Source organism: Pogoniulus pusillus, chromosome Z (genome assembly GCF_015220805.1).
Source record: "Pogoniulus pusillus isolate bPogPus1 chromosome Z, bPogPus1.pri, whole genome shotgun sequence".
Taxonomy (NCBI): Eukaryota; Metazoa; Chordata; class Aves; order Piciformes; family Lybiidae; genus Pogoniulus; species Pogoniulus pusillus.
Window position 1 is genome coordinate 14,985,369 of NC_087309.1, and position 18,066 is coordinate 15,003,434.

Sequence of the window (18,066 nt, forward strand, 5' to 3'; positions counted from 1 at the left end):
GGCCCAGTCCTGTTCAGTATCTTTATTGATGATCTGGATGAGAGAATTGAGTCCAGCATCAGTAAGTTTACAGATGACACCAAGCTAGGAGCAGGTGTTGTTCTGTTGGAGGGCAGGAGAGCCCTACAGAGTGACCTTGACAGGCTGAATGGGTGAGCAGAGGCCAATGGGATGAGATTTGATGAGGCTAAGTGCAGGGTTCTACACTTTGGCCACAACAATTCCAACCAACGCTACAGGCTGGGGACTGAGTGGCTGGAGAGCAGCCAGGCAGAAAGGGACCTGTGGGTACTGATAGATAGTAGCTGAAGATGAGCCAGCAGTGTGCCCAAGTGGCCAAGAGAGCCAATGGCATCCTGGCCTGCATCAGGAACAGTGTGGCCAGTAGGATGAGGGAGGTTATTCTTGCCCTGTACTCAGCACTGATCAGGCCACACCTTGAGTGCTGTGTCCAGTTCTGGGCTCCTCAATTCAAGAGAGATGTTGAGGTGCTGGAAGGTGTCCAGAGAAGGGTGAAGGGTCTGGAACACAGCCCTGTGAGGAGCGTCTGAGGGAGCTGGGGTTGTTTAGCCTGGAGAAGAGGAGGCTCAGGGGTGATCTTATTGCTGTCTACAACTACCTGAAGGGAGGTTGTAGCCAGGTGGGGGTCATTGTCTTCTCCCAGTCAACCAGCAACAATATGAGGGAACACAGTCTCAAGTTGTGCCAGGGGTATGTATAGGCTGAATGTTAGGAGGAAGTTCTTCCCAGAGAGAGTGATTTGCCACTGGTATGGGCTGCCCAGGGAAGTGGTGGAGTCACCATCCCTGGAGGTGTTCAAGAAAAGCCTGGATGAGGCACTTAGCTACGTGGTCTAGTTGATTGGACAGGGCTGGGTGCTAGGTTGGACTGGATGATCTTGGAGGTCTCTTCCAACCTGGTTGATTCTATGAAATGTCTGAACTTTTTTTGTGTTTGATTTAGCAGACTTGGAGCTCTGTTGCTAGAATTCTGGTACCAGCACAAGATTTGTCTTCTACAGAGACAGGCCTTTCTGTGATTGATGGAAGAAAAATGAAATCAGGGCAATTATTAAAAGAAATTTGTTTGAAGAAGAAACATTAGAGGAAGGGATCCTATTCTGGTTGGGGAAAGGAAAATTCGAAATATGCTTCTCAATGGATTTTTCCTTATTTTCAAAATTTCTTTGGAAATGGGTGGATTAATCTAGAGATTTGAGGCACTCTTAGTATTTCTGCTGCACTTGGATATGACTATCAGACATTTTGCAACATGTGGAAACTGCCTCGTCGGGGGCTGTCTGGTAAAATGTCAGCACAAGATGTTTCAGGCAATTCTGACTTGCTCAACAGAGCAGATGTTACTTTGCTCAAAACCTGCCAAATACTTTTGGATTCCAAAGTGTAAACTCCCAGCTTTCTTCTCCCTGCTGTGTGTATCTCTTCATGGTGGGCATGTTCACCACACTGGTTAGTGCCTCCTCTGCCTAAGATGCTGCTTTATAATGGTGTACAAAAGAAGGTGTTAATGTAGTGATAGCATTAGTATGAACTGGATTTGATGCTGTCTTCAGGGGGCTTGTTTCTGGATGAGTGTGTCTCAAGAGGTTCCTGATGTTAGTAAAAGGAGATGATTAAAGCAGTATCTCTCCTGCTTTTGTACTTGATCAAAATTGATGCTCTCAGAAACTTTATTGCCAGTGCTTTCTTTGCTTATGGTTGTGTAGCTTAAATGAAGGCTCCAGTTGTTGCTGAAATGACCTTTCCTATATTTGTGCTAGTGGGCAAGGCCTTCAGTCTATTTATTGTTCTTGCATGTCTGTCTGCTGTTTCCTGTGGGAGGGATCAGATTTTTACACCTGTGGGATGGTTTCCTATAGTTTTCCCATTGTTGCATGTTGTGGACTGCACACTGTACTGTGGTGTTCACCAAATAAATCCTGCTACAAGATACATGAAGAAATGTTTTGCAGCTACAGTGAGATCTTACTGACTCTTCTGCTGCCGTTTTATGAATTGTATAAATATTAGAATTGCTTTGTCAGGGGAAGGTATTGGAATTGTTCTGCCCTGAAAGAAGTTGGAAATGAGCCTTCAGAGGTGTAGCTTGGGTCTAGAATTTGACTGTTTTTTAAAGGAGGATTATGGACGTTGGATCAGATGTTTTGGTTGTGTTTTGTTCAGGCTCTGCATGAATTTGTTTGTTAATCTGGGACATCCCTTGGGAGGGTTGAGTAATGTCTTGCTATTTTTGAGGGGACTACTGTGGAGGCGCCCACAAAACAGACAACAATCACCTGAAAACTGGATTGATTGCAATTACTCTGCATACCTTCTGACACAATAAACTTACGGTCTTAGATGTCAATTGGGAAAGTCCTGCTGCACAAACTTTTAAGCAATCTAGAGAAAGATAAACCAAAATATTTGCTCAGTGAGGGAAAATCTGCCCATGAGTACCCCAAAATATGTACACTCACCAAAAGTGGGGGTTGAGGACACTTCAGACGAGGTCCCAGTGTAATGAGAGAGGATCTGACAGCCAGACTACTTGCCGTGTGGAGAACCCTCTTTCCATAGCAGGACTCCATTTATAGAGTGCGCTATGGTGAAGTTCTTACTTTGTTGGAGGGCTGAGTCCTCGAAGCACATGAAACAAAATTGGAACTTCTAGGCCTGGAGGAGCCAGTTAAATGTATGGAAGCATCAAATTAATCTTTATCAGCTCCTAGCATGTCTCAGCTATTTGTCTAGAATACTGTCAGAGTTTTTGTGTTTACAAGGCAGTTGCACCTGCCACAGGGACATAAGAGGAGGCTCTTCCACTATGTGGAATTAAGCACTCATTTCAGACATGCATTTGTGCAAGTTATGTCTCGTACTACAGAGGTTGAGCAATTCCTGAAGGCAGAAATTAAATAAGGGGCAGGGGGAGGAAACCTTCTCAAAATTTTAGATCTGTAGACCAATTGCCTAGTGCTTCTTCATCGATTACCATGCCCTTGTCTTGTGTTCCACTAATAGTGAAAACAACACAACTTGTGAAGCAGAAGAGTTGAGGTCAACCTTCTACTTTTAGCTTATAACTGCTTTCTTTCCTTCCCCAAATTACAATAGGAGCATGGAAAAATTCAATAGAAGAATGGACAGCTGAAGATTGGAATGAAGATGTAAGTGTGCCTTGTTGGGTAGACTGTTTACATTTTTCAGAGTTTCTGTGTGGCCTTCAAAAACTAAATTTTTGAAGTAATATTTTGCTGTATGCGTGCAGTAATTATTACTGTGTTTCTTGATGTCATTCTTGTTTGTATATATTTAGATAAGGTATTTTTATTTTTAAACTGAGGTCAAATGAAGAAATCTTAATGTATTTTGTTGAGTGGACAACATATAGATGATAGAGTTTTGAAGTTTGTCCCATATGAAATATTCATGAATTATTGTTCTCCACTGTTCAACAGTGATGGATGTTCACTGCATATTTCCCCTCTATTGTGTGTGGAGATTTAAAACCATATTATCACAAGACTTATATAATCACGTACTGAAAATTACTATGGTCTTTGGACTCCTTATTTGATACTTCTTATTTGAAATCTGCATGGTTCTTCTGCTGCATGTTCATGTTCTTTAAAAAAAGGAGGCAGTGGTATGCTGAATTTCATGTTGTGTGGTCTAAACTTTTGCAGTAATTTTTGTTCTCTTTCTTTGTCAGGCAAGTGATATCTTGCAGCAGTGAGTTTGCCACATTGTGTAGAGCCAATGTCAGCATAGCTGAGGTGGTAGCTGGAGATTTTAATTTTGCGTGCTGAGAGAACCTTCCTCTTGTACATCAAGCATGCATTTACATTATTACAAACATCCGCAGACTCCTCAATTTGTTTAGTTTTCAGGATTCATCAGTGTTTTAGCCACAGTTAATCTTAGCCTGGGTTACATGAGTGTAAGAAACTGTTGACATTACAAAGACAATTTATTATTTAACTAAGAGACTGCAAACCATAGACTGCTGCTTGTGTATTAGCTGACCTCTTTCTGTCATATAATTGTAGGGAGTGCAAAAAAATGTGGAACGTGTTATTCTGAAATAATGGATACAACAGGGAAAGGGGTGAACAGCAGAGAAACAGCCTTTTGTAATTGAAATATGCTTTGTAATTGAAATATGCTTTAGCCAAATCTGCTTTGTTTATATTCATCAATACATAGGATTGTAGGCTGACAATATTATACACAGGACTTAACTGTCTTCTAGAAAGATGGAATTGAAATCATTGTATTGGCAGCAAGAGCAGGGGAGGGAGGAGAGGAACTTCAGTAGTACTCATATGCAACACATTGTACCAAGAAAAAAATAAGTGCCTGCTTGGGGAGGGTACATGAAACATTTGAATTTTGTCTCTAAGTGGTAAGCAATTGGTCCCTGTCAGTGCTTCTGCATCCTACTTAAATCAACAGTGCTTAATAGAAGAATCCCAGTCAGATGATTCTGCTTAAGGGTATACCTGCCTTCAGTAGAGCTGCCCATCAGGTGGCAGATGGACTTGGATTGTGTCTGTCATGTCCTTTAAGCTGGGCTCCTGGCAACATTGAATTATTGCATTGAAGTATTCACCGTGTTCCAAGAAGGTTCTTCATGTGAGTGTTCAAATAGTTTAGTCATTCATTAGTCTAAATATGAAGCTACACTAAAGTAGTTAAGGGTGATTTGTTCAAATTTAACTTGAAATATAGCCATTATACAGCTATATCTATTTTTATCTTTGACAAGATCAAGCTTACAGTGTAACAGCTGTACAAGATGAGACCTATTCTGGTTTGTGGGTATTTCTGTCAATACATATTAGTCCTAGGATGTTGTAGCAGTTTAGTTTTTTTTTTTTTTTTTTTTTTTTTTTAATAAAAAGCTGTAAAAACCAAACAACTCCCCTTACAAACCAAAACAACTTTTTTTCCCCACAAGAGCTAGTTCACTGTATATACCTGAGTGCTGGTGACATGAACTGAAAAGTGAAACACAGGAATGTGTACAATCTGTAAGAACAGTGCTGTGTGTTAAATTTCTACAAGAAGATTTTTCAGACCTGCCTCAATGGAGTCCTGAATTATATCCACGTAAGAGATCTTTACACTGATGATATGCCAGCCTTCACATCTATTACTTTTTACTGGCGTATTTTTCAGTGGAACTATTGCTCAAGCCAAAGTAGTTACATTGTTGTACTATTGTATGTGTTCAGTAGATCAAATTTTCCATGCCTACTGATGTAGTCACTCCATTGTATGGAGCCAGTAGACTAGTCATGTGGGACTTGCCCTTGGTGAAGCCATGCTAGGTGTCTGGAATCACCTCACTGCTCTCCAGCGTAACTAGTCGTAATGGTATTTTGACTTTTGTCTTGAAAATGCATAATCACTTAAAATTTTCGCAGGTGAAATTTCACAGCAGTTAAGTGTGAGCATGTATGTGACTGTCCCTTCACTATCACCTCTTTTTCAGCTTTCTGAAACAAAAGTCTTCACCGCCTCTTCTGTCCCAGCTGAGAATCATGTGCCTCCTGGGCAAAGGTGAGCTTTTTTTTTACCTATTCCTTAGAAATGTTCTGTTTGATCAGCCAGTGTTATCTTGCACTTACAAAGTGTTGAATAAAACACTTTGCAGACCTAGTCAGAGTTAGGTCAAGCTTATTTTAAACCTGTCAAAGCTTTATTTGGACATCACTGGGTTTTGTGGGTTCCTGTGTTACTTATTATTGACCACAGAAGTGGAGGCAAATGTAGGAAAATACAAAAGCAAAATACTGAGAAGACTGTCTTTTGCACAAAGATCACTTATGAGTAAGAACAAGAGCAGGTGGGAAGAAAAAAAATCTGCTATTGAGAAGAAGTTTTGATGATGATGTCCAGAAAGTGGAAAGCCTGCCTTTGTAAATGCAGAAAGTGTTAGGAACATAGCACTTTGACAAAGTGTTGACAGCTTGTATAGGCAAGAAGATGAATTGCCCAGTAAGTATCACAGTTATTTGCCTTAACTGGTAGAGAACCAAAAATATGGCAGTTGCTTTCTTCCTTTACTTGCCTTTGTTTTCACAAAATGTCTGGCCAGTTATGTTGTCAGCTGAGTTGCCAGCATTAGCCTCTGGTCCCAGGAGAGCAAGTTAAAGTTGTATGATGAAGACATCAGTATTTGGATAGTATGCCATCTGAAAACTAGATGATCTGATGGTTGTGAACATTCTGTTGCAGCTGTACTGCTCTACTGTAGACTGCAGCAGAATTGTTCTTTAATGTGGATGTGATCTGGAGAAGGCATGATGTCAATTCATCTACAGTTAATATTAATTTCTTTCTTAATGGTCATGTGCTCAATTAGTGTTCTGATGCACTTATTTTTCCGGTGGATGTCTCTTCAATTATGTTAGAAAGTGTTGTAGTTCATCATCTCAGATTCTGGCGTTTTGGTTTTTTGATCAGTTTTGCATTGTTTTGGGGTTGCTCTTTTGTGTATGTGTTTGTTTTGGTAGGGATTTATTTTGTTTTTTTTGGGAGGGCGGGGCAGGGTATGGATTTTTTGTGTTTGTCTTCTTTGTTTTTGTGGTTGTCCTTGTCCCAGTGAGATTTTGGCATAATGAAATTTATACTGATGAGAATGCTGGAAGCAGATGTTAAATCAAAGCCTGCAGTATGTTTAGCATAAACTGAAGCTGGACATTTTGGAATAGATACCTTTTACTGTCTGATGGCTTTGCTTTTCCTTGGATAAACCTGTTAAACATGCAGGCATTAGTAAACTATGTGAAATACAAGAAAATCTGTTTCTCGTGCTGCTCGTGTGTGTTAGAGTGATTTTTTTTGCCTACTGTGTGAGAAATGTAGCTTTTATTTCTGCTGCTTTTCTGGCTTCCAAGCCATCATCTATTCACTCAGTTGCTTCATGTGTGACTTTATTCTTTACTGTCCTCATACCTACCCTATACAGCAACAGGACCTGAATGCCTTTCTCTTCTTAAGGGGACAGCCTAACATATACAGGGAATGTTGATTATCAGTATATATGAGACTACAGACAGAATCCACTTAATCATCATAATGTATGCTTTTTAACTTGTCTATATTTTCTTGGTTATGCAAATTGTCAGGGTTCTTTATGTGATTATATATCTTTGTTAATGTTTGAAAAGGGTTAGAATATTTTATATTCTAACTTCAGAGGTAAGTTTCAGCTAACAGAATACTGCTTTCTGAAAAAAACTCTTCTGCCTGTTTATGACAGACAAAGAATACTTGAAGGCTGTTAATTGGTAATAATTATGTTGCTAGCTATGGCATTTATTAGTATTTCCTTCAGTTTCACTGCATCATCATGTTTATCCCAGTCAAACTTTGCTTTTTCTTACAGCATTGACTTGGTAACGCTGCTTCAGAAACCTGTGGCTTCTACACAAGAGGTAGAAAGCAACTCATTTGAGCCTTCGCAGCAGCAAACCTTTGGTCAAGCTCTAGTCTTCACAAATTCTCAGCACAGTACCCAGATGACATCGGGAACTAGCAGCTCCAGTGCTGTGAACTCTTATGGTCCTCAAAGTCTGGTAATATTAACATACGGTCATTTCATGACATGTTTCAGTATTTGCAAAACACAGGCTGCTGCTAATTCCATTCACACATGCAAAAAAAAAAACTTTTCTGGGTTTGCAAAGCAATTGTTTGTCAGTTTACTTGTACGTGTATTTTGAGTGGAGAGCAGATGCTTTTACTGTATGCTGATTTGGGATGAGAGAATTTGTTTATAGTGAAGAGCTCTATGCAAGAGAGCTGTGATATGTTACTTCCAAGCACAAAGCTGAATAGTTCTTTTGTTGTAAACCTGCATATTTCTCTATCAGTTGTAATGGCTTGAAATTGGGCACTTAATTCTTCTCTGAATATTGGTTTAACTATTAATAAATACGTGCTACTTGGAGATGCATAGCTTCAAGCATATAAGTGACAGTGCGGTTACAGTGGTGGAATTTGTATTGGTGATTACAGAACCAGAGAATGATAGAATGGTTTCAGTTGGAAGGCATCTTGAAGATCATCTAGTTCCAACACTCCTGCCATGGGCAGGGATACTTCCTGCTAGACAGGTTTCTCCAGGCCCTATCCAACCTGGCATTGAAAGAGCATCAACAACTTTGGGCAACCTGTTGCAGTGTTTCTCCCCTCTTACTATAAAGAGATTCTTGCTAATGTTCTACACACCCTTGTAGGGTGCCTTTCATTTACTGGAAGGCTGCTGTAAGGTCTTCCCAGAACCTTCTCTTCTCCAAGCTGAACAGGGTATGGCACCCTCTCCCTAAAAATGAGGTGCTCCAACCCTCTGATGATCTTTATGGACCTCTTCTGAACCTGCTCAAACAGTTCCATGTCCTTTTTGTGTTGACGGCTCCAGAACTGGATGCAGTACTCTAGATGGTGTCTCATGAGAGCAGAGTAGGGGGAAGAATCACCTCACTTGTCCCGCTGGTCATACTAATGTGGCTATATGCCACAACTACTGAATTGTTTGTTTGGTGGGTTTTTTTTTTCAATTGGTCATTTGTTGGTAATCTAGGGTAGAAGAGGTTTTAGCTGCTGCCAACTAGCAGCTGTAGGCATTGACTCTGTGTTCAAATTCATTGTTAAATAACTTGCTTTCCTAATTAATTTTGTCTTTTGGTAGTCTGCAGTTCTTTGCTCTGGCTTTGGAGAACTCGGATCCTCTAAATTGTCAAACTCTGCTGGATCCCAAATCTTAGATCAATTGAAATCACCAGGATTGGGTCAGTTTACCTCTCAGCAAAACAACAGTAGCTCTTCCACCACTACCACAACGACTGCATCATCTTGGGATCTAAAAACGCCCATTACTCAGGCTTCAGTCCTCAGTCAGTTTGGTAAATGCTTTGACATAACCTTCTCTCTTGTTTTCTTTGTTATCCTGTAAGATTTCTTGAAGCCACTGACAATTTAAAATGAAAGATTTAATGAAAGACTCTTTCTAAGATGTGTAATCCTAATAATACAGTTAGTTACCACACTTTTAGAGGTACAATTAGGTGCTGGTAGAGTATCTAAGTTTTGATTGGTTCAAGCCTATCCATAAATGTTATCGTGGCTTTATAAGTTGTTCAGCCTTCATGTAGTGACATCATTGATTTAGTGTTCTTGAATATTTTAAGTGGAACACTGATGTGACTTTATTTCTGAACAAATCATGGAAAGTACTTATTTTTGTTGTGCCTGTGCTGCCTCTACCTGAGCATAAGATTGTAGCATATTTTGTCTTTTTTTTTTTCCCCCGAATTTTTTTCATGTCCAGGCATTACGTGAATTTCAAATAAGTACTACAGAATATCTTTATAAAATGTGTCACATCTTCGTGTCCTTTCCCTAGTGTGCTGATAGTGATATGGGCTACCCTTTTTCTGTGCTTAATAGCATGGATTATTTATTTTTTACTGGAATAAAATTGTTAGTAACAGTGCAAATGAGACAGACTTGGATTTTGCAGCAATTTCCTAGCAGTATTCTCACTGTGAAGTGTTGTAGATCTTGTGTATATCTCACATGTATATGTTCCCTGATAAGCAACCAGATTAGTAGCAGTTATTATAATTAACGTGCAAAAAATAATGGTGTAGATTTCTAATGCACTTTACACACCAAGTAAAGAAACCTTCATGTTGCAAATACAGTGAATCTCTTATGGGGATTGACTAATGCTCTGAGTCACTGCAAGGATTTCAGCATTTGAAACATGTGAAAGGAGAAGACTTGGAAAAAAGCTGACAGTGTCCAGTATATCTTGACTTTGGTCTGGGTTGTGATGTTAGATGACTTCCTATTTGTGTTGAAAGTCTTCCCTTTCATAAGGACAGGAAATGCCCTTATGATAATAGTAGCTCTAAATAGCCACTCCAGACTCTTCAGAAGTATTCGTATTTTATCAGCATACAGTGGAACTTGCACTGTTTGATTAAAACATTCTGTGACAGGTTTTGAGAGCCAATAGATGATAATATTATGTGACTGTATAGGTTTGTTTTCATACTGTGGAGGAAAGCTAAATAATGCTTGCGCACAGCTGTTTGCTTAAATTAGAGAATATAGGCTATCAGCTTTATTATTGCAGTGGCAATGTTAAATGTGAAACTCATGTAATGTCTGAAAAAGGCTTGTGCCCACTATAAAACCATAATTCTTGAGTATGCCAGGTCACCCAGATTCTTTCATAAAGAGCAGAGGCATGAAGAACAGAGTTTAATGCTTTAATGTTGGTGTTTCTTTTTCCCAACACGGACCAGACTTTAAATCCCAGCCTGAGCCGTCCCCGGTTCTGAGCCAGCTGACCCAGAGACAGCAGCAACAAACACAGGCAGTTACTATTCCTCCTCCTGGACTGGCGTCCTTCTCCTCCCAAGTGAAACTTCGAGAGCCATCGCCAGTAGACACTTCTACAGCTGTTAGCAAAATGCTACAGCTCCCCACTGTGTCTATGGATAACCAGGCAGTGACTGCCCATCAAACCCATCACAAACACATAAAACCGCCAAAACGGAGGATAACTCCATCATCCAAGGTGGGTAATTGCGACAGCTTGGGAGTTACCCACCTCTCCACACTTAAGAAAATCACCCAGACTAGAGTCAGCTGGCTGAAAGTTAAGGAATGACAGTTTAGCACAATATACAAGCATATATATACAGTTATATACAAGTTAAAGGTAATACAGAAACACAATACCCCTCCCAGAAATCAATCAGAGTCCCCAGGAGGGCTCCCGACCCAATTCCCCCTTCCCCCTCCCTCTTTCCCTCTGTTCAGGAATAACCAGGTCAACCCACATATGTCTCATGGGATAAATCTGGAGATCTGAGGTGAGATGTCAAAACATGATAAGGAGGTTAGAGGGAAAAGGGTTAGATCAGATTAGAGTTAAGGCAGAGGCAGCCACAGAGACCAGACTGCCAGAAAGAAGATGCAGCCAGAAGTGAGAGCTGATGAGTGTGTGAGGAGTGACCATCGTATCTGTATTTTGACTAGATGTGTTTCTCAGCGGAAGAATGGGTGATAGAGATTGCTGTTGTGTTTTTTTTTTTTCTTTCTTTCCTCTCACAGCTAAGGATTTAATTTCTCTTAGTAAAAATATTCCAATTAGGTTCAAACCAGCACAGTAATGGAGTATCTTGTCTGTAGTGAACAAAAAGGTGAAAAAGATTGTGTCTGGAATAGTGGAAGGGATTTTGCCCTGATGAGGGGTAATGATTAATACTGTTCAGGCCACACCTCAATTACTCTATTCAGTTTTGGGCCCTCCACTCCAAAAGGAAGGGTGTTCAAAGAATGGCAGTAAAGCTGATAGATCATCTAGAACACTAGTCTTGCAAAGCAACTGAAGGAAACTGGGTTTATTTCACCTGGAGAGTGATAGACTCAAAGGAAATATCTCTCTTGACAAGTACCTGGGAGAAGAGGTCACCAGCTACAAGCACCTTTCAAGTAGCAAGTGACTGGACAAGAGCAGATAACCTCCTTGGGTGCAACCTGAGGCTTAGCTTGGATCTTAGTAAAAAATTATTCACAGAAAAGGTTGTGAGGTGCTGGAAAGGGCTGTGCAGGGAAGTGGAGTCACCATCCCTGAAGGTATTGAAAAAATGTGTGGATGTGGTGCTGAGAGACGTGGTTCAGAGCTGAACTTGGCAGTGCTGGTTTACCTTCACAATCTTGGAGGTATCTTCCAAATTAAATGATTATATAATTCCGTTCTGTATAGAAGTTGCTAGGAAGGAGAGCAAAGACCATGGTATGTTTCTTTTGTTTATAATGCAGGAAATTCTATTCTGGATATTTTTAGGTCCAAATGTTGCCTTTTCCAAACACACACGTGATTGCTCTGTGTGGAAAATGACTGTTGCTTTTTGATTGACTTAGCCAGAAGATAAATATTGGCAGAAGAGGAGCGTATATAGATGGCACTTGGATATTGTGGAATAGTACAGTGTACTTTTTCAGCTCCAGATCAGGATATGGAGTCAATGGATGAATTTTAAGTTACAAGAACACACTTAATTTTTGCAGTGTAAATTAGGGGGTTATTGGAGATCTAGTTAGTAATGAAGGCTGAGGCAGTAACTGAAGAAGTCTGTAATTGAAGGAGGAGAGGTTGTTGGTTACTGGTACCTCTCATACAAACAGTGAGTGTAAAGGAATTACAGTGTTGGTTGTTTTCCTCCTTTAAGATTCCTGCCTCTGCAGTGGAGATGCCTGGATCAGCAGATGTGACAGCATTAAATGTTCAGTTTGGAGCTCTGGAGTTTGGATCAGAGCCAACACTTCCAGAGTTTGGATCATCTTCAAGCAGTGAGAATACCAGCCAGGCAACCAACAATAGCTTGTACTCGAAGTCTGTGAAGTATGTGTGAGTTCCTCTTGTGTGTTACTACGTATTTTCTTTAGGCGGTCAGGCTTCTGCCAAAAACATCAAGGCACAGTTACCGTGTAGTGGGAAGGCAAAATACGATGAACTGTAAGGAGAAATATTTTCTTTGGATGCCATTGTAAATGACAAATTTCTTTTCAAACGATGATCAAAATCTCCCTTGCTGAGTTGACATAAACCTGGAGGTGACATGAATGTAAATAACTTTATAACCAGCTACCCTTTATAGATCTGCTGTCTCATGATTGGTTGTCCTGATATTCAATTTTGTTTGGGGGTTTATTCTTCACAGCCTAAATTTTTCTGCTTCAAATCTAGGGGAGATCCTTGTATCATGTATACATGTTAGTAGTGTGGCACCAGATTACAGATTTGATGCTCCTATGCAATGTGAAATAAAGCCAGACTTTTAGTATGCAGAAGTTCTTACTGAAATGCTAAAACAGCCAATGACAAATGCCAGTGTACCACCAATCTATTTTCTAGTTCCTTCTTCATTCAAGAATTGGCTTTGATAAAAAGTTTCCTGGAGTTCATTTCAAAATACTAGTGAAGATGAACTTTCACAATAATTTATAGTTCTAGAAATGGACTTAAGCTTTTCAGGAAGTGAAACACTCCTCTTGCATGTTTTTGCATAGTTTGTTTTGTTAGACAGCTACCGTTACATTAATATGCTATTGCTAAAACACACTAGGTGTTTCTCATCATATACCAGACTTCATGAAGCTATCTATTTCAAAAAAAGGTACTGTTATCATTAACTTATCCTTTGAGAAGGTGGAGATAATGTAACTTGAAGATGCTTGTGTGTAAACTCTTGTTCTGGTTGGGATAGCAGAAGGAAGGTGAATAATGCTCAGTGCAGCTGATAATTTTGAAGCAGTGATTGTTGGGGACCAAAGATAAATTATGTAACTTTTTTATTGTCAAATTTTATACTGTGTAAATCCTGTGGACTTGAATGCCTGACACAGTTATGGATAGTTAAGTATATAGGTAGTTACAGACACCTGTACAAGAGCTGGTATTTTCATGATGCTATTTGAGATGTCATTTACCAAGATGATAAACAACTTTTACTTTTTCCAGTGATCCTTTGAATACCTCTTTGCCAATATCCAATACAGTACAGGAGTCTACCTATACAACCTCTGCCATCACCTCTTCCAGTCTGACCTGCTCATCCCAGAGTACTAGTCCAGTAACAACAACTTCCGCTTACGAACAGACTTCTGTGCATAGTAGGATAGTGTACCAAAGCTCTATGGTTCCATCTGAATCAACCTCTGTTGCAGTTACGGTGAGTGAATTTCAGATGTAAGACCTTGAAAAAGGTGAAGTGTTCTTATCCTTGTTAGACTTGTATCGTCCTGCTGTGTTAATACTTCTAACCAAGCCAAGTGGTTTTTTTTGATTCCCATTGTGTAGCTATTTTTGGCTATACTCTTTGGGGCATAAGAGCATCTGATTTTATGGGTTTTGACATGCTAAATTGCTGTTTGACCTTTTTTCTTAGTAGCACTTAACATTCTACTTGAGTTTCCTTCCCTGAAGCTTGGCTTTTAAGAAAAAGAACTGACGCTGTATGTAAATGTTAGTAATAGTATTTTGCCATAAATTGACAATTTTAGTCCAGATGTGCATTATTTATTGAATTTATATGACACCTAGCAAATTACATTGTTTGTTGCCCCTTCATCATAACCACTGGGAATTTTTTTTCATGTTTTATTTTAAAAAGCATGGAGAGGTCTAACCTAGCACAGCAAGGAACTCTCCTGGGAGATCCAAAAGCACCTATACTCTTTGTTTATGGAATATAAGGTTTTTTTAAGAGAATGCAATTTATTAAATGTTTAAGGAACATGTGTGAGACAATTTGTAAATTTATTTATTTATGGCCTTTGTTATGTAATGGCTCAGTCACACTTGTCTTCTGCACTAGCTCGTATGTACTGGTGAGGATCAAGCATAGACTATCCACTTCTGTACTCCAGCGTTATCCAAAACAGAACTGGTGCTTCTCAAGTCTTATCTTTCAATGGAAAAAAATTGGCGTCTCTGTGTAACTTGGATAGTTAAAATTGTGAGTTGCATTAGATCAAAAGCACAACCATTTCCTATGTGTTAATGCAGTTCTTTCTTTCATATCGGTGTGAACCTGCAGTTTATGTTATATACAGTACACGGGAAGGTACCCTACTGATGGGTGTTGAATGGGCAGTGTATGCGTTTCTATAGTTCTGTAGAAGCTGTGTAAGTTCAGGACACCTTGCACCTGAGACAACTATTATGTGTATTTTGATAAAGGCAGTAAAAAGTTAGTTTTCTGCCTTCCTGTCTTTTGATTTAGAATGAATTTTGCATGAAGCATGTTCAGTGTGTGATTCAGTCTGAAAATTTAATACACTTCCAAGGTGACATATTCATTCATTTCTCCTTTGTTTACAGAACGGGCACAGTGGTGTTAGAACACAGGCAACTCTTGACAGTAAGTTCATAGAGCTTGGTTGTGGACAGAGCTTTTCATATCTCCTTAATACTTGCTGTGTGCCCTACTGTAGTGCCCAACAGTGACATCTGTTTTAAGGTTTTATATACTCCCTGTCCTTTCATGAGACTGTGGGCAGTAAGGGTGGCCAAGATGCTCCCTCTGCTGGGTAGTTTGCTGCCTTGCAGCGAAGGAACAATAGCACAATATTGGCTCTCATACAGGCATTGCTGTTAACTCTCATCTTGGTCTCTTTCTAATGGAGTACTTTATTTGTGGTGCCCCTATAATTTTGAAGGGCAGAAGTGTGGGAGAACATGTTTTGTAATTCCAACACTTCAATTTTCGGTCTATCACTTGCTTAAACATTTCTTCAGGTAGGTCATTAGTAGGGCAGCCTGTATTTTTACTTTTTTACACTCAGTGTGTTGTTAGTGCCATGTACAGTTTAAATGAAGAGGAGTGTATATACCCAAGAGCTACCACTTTGAAGTTTGTAATATATAGACAACTTTAAAAATCAAAAACTTTCTTGCTCTTATATACAGAAGTAATAATTTATGAAATTCACTACAGGACTTGTCTCTTTGCTATACATAACAAATATCTGAAAATTCCCAGTATATTGGCAGTTGTTCTATAATTGCTTTATTAGTCCCATTTTCTATGCCAGTTCTCTTTTGAGAATACTTTTCATTTTTAATGTATCCAAAGCACATACACTGGAATTGGTCTTCCATGTGCATTTCATGCATTCAAATGGTTTTGAGAGTCATAGAATCAGTCAGGGTTGGAAGGCACGACAAGGATCATCTAGTTCCAACCCTCCTGCCATGGGCACAGGCACCCTACCTAGATCAGACTGTCCAGAGCCCTGTCCAGCCTGGCCTTAAACACCTCCAGGGGTGGGGCCTCAACCACCTCCCTGGGCAACCCATTCCAGGCTCTCACCACTCTCATGCTGAAGAACTTCCTCCTCACATCCAGTCTCAATCTATCCACTTCCAGCTTCATTCCATTCCTCCTAGTCCTGTCACTACCTGAGTACTGACCTTTTCCCTTTTTATTGTGCTGATAATATTCTTAGATGGTTTTGAGTTGTAATTGTGACTATTCTGCATGTGTCCTGGTTGTCTGTCTCTCACATTTGTATTCAGGCATCTTGTAAGGGTCTTAATGAAGATGGTGATTCTATCCCTTGTAACTATAAACCAACCCCTACTTCAGGAAGAAGGGTACCTACTCTAACATACTGAGAAATGGAAATGTTATTCACTTATTTGTGTATGAATTTTGCCAGGAGATAGCAGGGTGATACACTTGCTACCTTGACTACATTTGTATGTTACTCGAGTTTCCTTGTCTGTTGTTGTCTACCCTCATATTTATTTGCCAAGGCCAAGACCTCTCAGTTTCTGTTTGTATAGCACACAAACCAGCAGCCTGTGGAGACGTTTAGTGAGGAAGCCAAACCCATGACATGAACAAATTGTGAAGCATAACTTCCAAGCACAATTTGGTGACTGTTCTAAACTGTCTTTATACACATTGGAAACTAATGATGATTTACTGGATAGTAGTCTCTATTATGATGTGGGAGCATGGCCCAGGTGAACTCAGGGCTAAATTTTAAGATCTGCTAGTTGGTGAATGTCTGTAATTATTCTACTGTCCTGCTGAGACCGCATCTGGAGTACTGTGTCCAGTTCTGGGCCCCCCATTTCAGGAGGGACATGGAACTGCTTCAGAGAGTCCAACGCAGGGCCACAAAGATGATAAGGCTAATGGAACATCTCTCTTATGAGGAGAGGCTGAGAGAGCTGGGGCTCTTTAGCTTGGAGAAGAGGAGACTGAGAGGTGACCTCATTCATGGGTATATATATGTAAAGGGTGAGTGCCAGGAGGCTGGAGCCAGGCTCTGCTTGGTCATGTCCAATGATAGGACAAGGGGCAATGGGTAGAAGTTGAGGCCTAAGAAGTTCCATGGAAACATGAGGAGGAATTTTTTCACTGTGAGGGTGACAACACTGGAACAGACTGCTCAGTGATGTGGAGTGTCCCTCTCTGGAGATACTCTAGACACACATGAATACATTGCTGTGTGATCTCATTTTGCAGGGGAGTTGGACTGGATGAGTTTTTGAGGTTACTTCCAGCCCCTGACATTCTGTGAAAGCACAAATGAGGTGTTTTTTTTTTTAAGTGGAATCAAATGCAAGGAATTTTCAAATGAGGATTCAGTTGTGAGCACAAGCCAGTAGTCCAAATAGTGGAAGCTGAAATGCAGAAGACTTACTCAAGTGTAGCAGTGAAATTATAAATCTATTGTAGATGAAGAGCTGAAAGGGAAAAAAGTGGTAGCTTTGTTGCTGTTTGATTTTTCCCTCATTGCCAGATTACTTGATACTATTAGTGATTTTGGATGGTCAGGTTTCTGTAAACCAAGAGGAGAATGCTGTGCTCCTGAATCTAGACTGGGATATGAAGTATGCTGGAATGTGCCTTTGATGCCTCTTTTTCATTTGTTACAGCTACTTCATCAGTTCCATCTCCTAAGACCGAACCTTCTTCAATACCTTCTGCTGGTTCTCTGCCTAGTGTGGTATCCACCACTGCTTCGCTTCTGCCTTCAGCATCACAGCACACAGTACCATTGCCCAGCTTGCCTCAGTCCAGTGATTTGGCCAGCAGCTCACTTTCCCAGTTAAGCAGGTACAGTATAAGTTGTGTTAAGCTGAAAAGGATTCAGTTTTGAGGAATGAGCAGATAAAAGAGTCATTGTGTACAGGGGACTGTCGGACACCAGAGTCCCATTTTTTGACATTAACTGTAATGAGGAGAGTGATTCAGAAGAGAACAGGATATTTCTGGTTTCAAAGCATGAGCTCTGAGCTACGTTTTAATGGTAGAGCAGTTTCTGTGCTCCAGTTCTCGTGTTATATAAACAATTTTCTATTTCACAGGGATTTTGCTTAAATTGTGCCAGCTGAATTATCCAAATTGATTTCCTTCAGGTTTTTCTACTCTGTGCATGATGTCTGCTGTTTGTTTAGTGTTATATATTTGAAATAATTTCTGACTATTTACTTGTTTATTTTGAAATACTTTAT

General features: G+C 40.0%; 1 protein-coding gene across 3 annotated transcripts in view; it reads left to right on the top strand.

The window, feature by feature from the left end:
- The window catches only part of UBAP2 (ubiquitin associated protein 2), a 148,787-nt gene that overhangs the window by 57,257 nt on the left and 73,464 nt on the right, over positions 1–18,066 (top strand). For 2 of the 3 annotated variants that reach the window (XM_064140701.1, XM_064140702.1), the window contains exons 9-17: positions 3,117–3,169; positions 5,500–5,567; positions 7,399–7,588; positions 8,704–8,917; positions 10,328–10,602; positions 12,263–12,435; positions 13,555–13,765; positions 14,917–14,956; positions 17,488–17,668. In XM_064140701.1, the coding sequence (XP_063996771.1) occupies positions 3,117–3,169; positions 5,500–5,567; positions 7,399–7,588; positions 8,704–8,917; positions 10,328–10,602; positions 12,263–12,435; positions 13,555–13,765; positions 14,917–14,956; positions 17,488–17,668 (1,405 nt within the window). Of the gene's footprint in view, positions 1–3,116; positions 3,170–5,499; positions 5,568–7,398; positions 7,589–8,703; positions 8,918–10,327; positions 10,603–12,262; positions 12,442–13,554; positions 13,766–14,916; positions 14,957–17,487; positions 17,669–18,066 lie in introns of all 3 variants that reach the window. The other variant, XM_064140700.1, reaches the window with a different exon arrangement.